The following is a 2,427-nucleotide window of genomic DNA, read 5'->3' as shown; positions in this document are numbered from 1 at the left end:
GGCGACGGGTCAGCCCTCCGGGGGCCGGGGCCGGGGCGGGCGCTGGGGTCTCCGGGATCCGGCCTGGGGAGCGCCGGCCTCCTCCGTGGGGCGTCCGGCCCGGCCGGCTCGGCGGGTCCTGGAGCCTCCGCCGCCTCCAGCAGGGGGCGGGCGGCGGCCGCGCTTCGGGCGGGGGAAGGCGGTCGCGCTGCCCCCTCCCCGCGGCCCCCCCGGGGCGGCCTCCAGCCCGGAGGGGGCGGTCCGGGGGCGGGGTCGCGCCTCCCCTCCTCGCTCCAATCCCCGCGCCGCCGGTGGGGGTGGGCAGGGGGCGCAAGGCCGCCCCCCCGCGGGCCCGCGGACCCCCGAGGGCGCGCCCCGGTCTCGGTCGGGCCGCCGGGCCCCGCCGGCGCCCTCGCGGGGGTCCCGGGCCGCCACCCCGCGTCCCGGCGGCGGCGGGAGGGGCCGGGGCGGCTGCCAGCGTGACGCAGCCGTTGCCATGGGTCGCCTTATAAATAACCGGGCTCGGGAGAAACTTTAGCGAGTCAGAGCCGCGCACGGGACCGGGAAGAGGACCCACGCGAGGGTCCAGCCGTCAGCCCCCGCACCGGAGCGGCCACCCCGGCGGCAGCGGCGGCGGCAGCAGCGGCGGCGGCGGCGACCCCGCGGCGACGGTCGGAGCCGGGAGGCCGCGCCACCTGCGGGCCGGCCGGAGCGGGCAGCCCCAGGCCCCCTCCCCGGGCACCCGCGTTCATGCAACGCCTGGTGGCCTGGGACCCAGCATGTCTGCCCCTGCCGCCGCCGCCCGCCTTTAAATCCATGGAAGTGGCCAACTTCTACTACGAGGCGGACTGCTTGGCTGCTGCGTACGGCGGCAAGGCGGCCCCCGCGGCGCCCCCCGCGGCCAGAGCCGGGCCGCGCCCCCCCGCCGGCGAGCTGGGCAGCATCGGCGACCACGAGCGCGCCATCGACTTCAGCCCGTACCTGGAGCCGCTGGGCGCGCCGCAGGCCCCGGCGCCGGCCACAGCCACGGACACCTTCGAGGCGGCCCCGCCCGCGCCCGCGCCCGCCCCCGCGCCCGCCTCCTCCGGGCCGCACCACGACTTCCTCTCCGACCTCTTCTCCGACGACTACGGCGGCAAGAACTGCAAGAAGGCGTCCGAGTACGGCTACGTGAGCCTGGGGCGCCTGGGGGCCGCCAAGGGCGCGCTGCACCCCGGCTGCTTCGCGCCGCTGCACCCGCCGCCGCCGCCGCCGCCGCCGCCGCCGCCCGCCGAGCTCAAGGCGGAGCCGGGCTTCGAGCCCGCGGACTGCAAGCGGAAGGAGGAGGCCGGGGCGCCGGGCGGCGGCGGCGGCGGCGGCGGCGCAGGCATGGCGGCTGGCTTCCCGTACGCGCTGCGCGCCTACCTCGGCTACCAGGCGGTGCCGAGCGGCAGCAGCGGGAGCCTGTCCACGTCCTCGTCGTCCAGCCCGCCCGGCACGCCGAGCCCCGCCGACGCCAAGGCGCCCCCGGCCGCCTGCTACGCGGGGGCGGCGCCGGCGCCCTCGCAGGTCAAGAGCAAGGCCAAGAAGACGGTGGACAAGCACAGCGACGAGTACAAGATCCGGCGCGAGCGCAACAACATCGCGGTGCGCAAGAGCCGCGACAAGGCCAAGATGCGCAACCTGGAGACGCAGCACAAGGTCCTGGAGCTCACGGCCGAGAACGAGCGGCTGCAGAAGAAGGTGGAGCAGCTGTCGCGCGAGCTCAGCACCCTGCGGAACTTGTTCAAGCAGCTGCCCGAGCCCCTGCTCGCCTCCTCCGGCCACTGCTAGCGCGGCCCCCGCGCGCGGCCCCCCGCCGGCCGGCCGGCCGCTCGCTCCGCCCGCCCGCCCGCCCGCCTGCGCGCCCGCCCGCCTGCGCGCCCGCCCGCCTGCCCGCGCGCTGCCGGCCGCGCCGCGGGCACCGGGGACCCGGCTCCGGGAGGCGCCCGCGCCCGCGCCCCCGCCCCCGCCCCGGGGGCGCCGGCGAAACTTTGGCACCGGGGCGCTTGGCGGCGCGGGGAGCTCGTCGGTAATTTTAATATTTTATTATATATATATATATCTATATTTTTGTCCAAACCAACCGCACATGCAGATGGGGCGCCCGCCCGTGGTGTTATTTAAAGAAGACGTGTCTATGTGTACAGATGAATGACAGGCTCCCCGCCTCCCTGCCTCCTCTCCGGGCGCCGGCGGGCGGGCCGGTTCCGAAGTTGATGCAATCGGCTCGAACATGGCTGAACGCGAGTGTACACGGGACTGACGCAACCCACGTGTAACTGTCAGCCGGGCCCTGAGTAATCGCTTAAAGATGTTCCTACGGGCTTGTTGCTGTTGATGCGTTGTTGTTGTTGTTGTTGTTGATGTTGATGTTGATGTTGTTGTTTTTTGGTCCTTTTTTTTTTTTTTGTATTATAAAAAAAAAAT

The 2,427-nt window shown here is 73.9% G+C and overlaps 1 protein-coding gene across 1 annotated transcript; it reads left to right on the top strand.

Annotated features, from left to right (window-relative positions):
- Positions 1–411: 411 nt before the first annotated feature.
- On the top strand, positions 412–1,888 carry CEBPB (CCAAT enhancer binding protein beta). Its single transcript, XM_026014675.2, has one exon. The coding sequence runs from the start codon at positions 730–732 to the stop codon at positions 1,789–1,791; it is 1,062 nt and encodes a 353-aa protein (XP_025870460.2). The 5' UTR covers positions 412–729; the 3' UTR covers positions 1,792–1,888.
- Positions 1,889–2,427: the final 539 nt, after the last annotated feature.

The sequence above is a fragment of the Vulpes vulpes genome, chromosome 14 (assembly GCF_048418805.1).
Source record: "Vulpes vulpes isolate BD-2025 chromosome 14, VulVul3, whole genome shotgun sequence".
Lineage (NCBI taxonomy): Eukaryota > Metazoa > Chordata > Mammalia > Carnivora > Canidae > Vulpes > Vulpes vulpes.
Note: the sequence above shows the minus strand (reverse complement) of the source record. Positions and strands in the feature narration are given on the sequence as shown.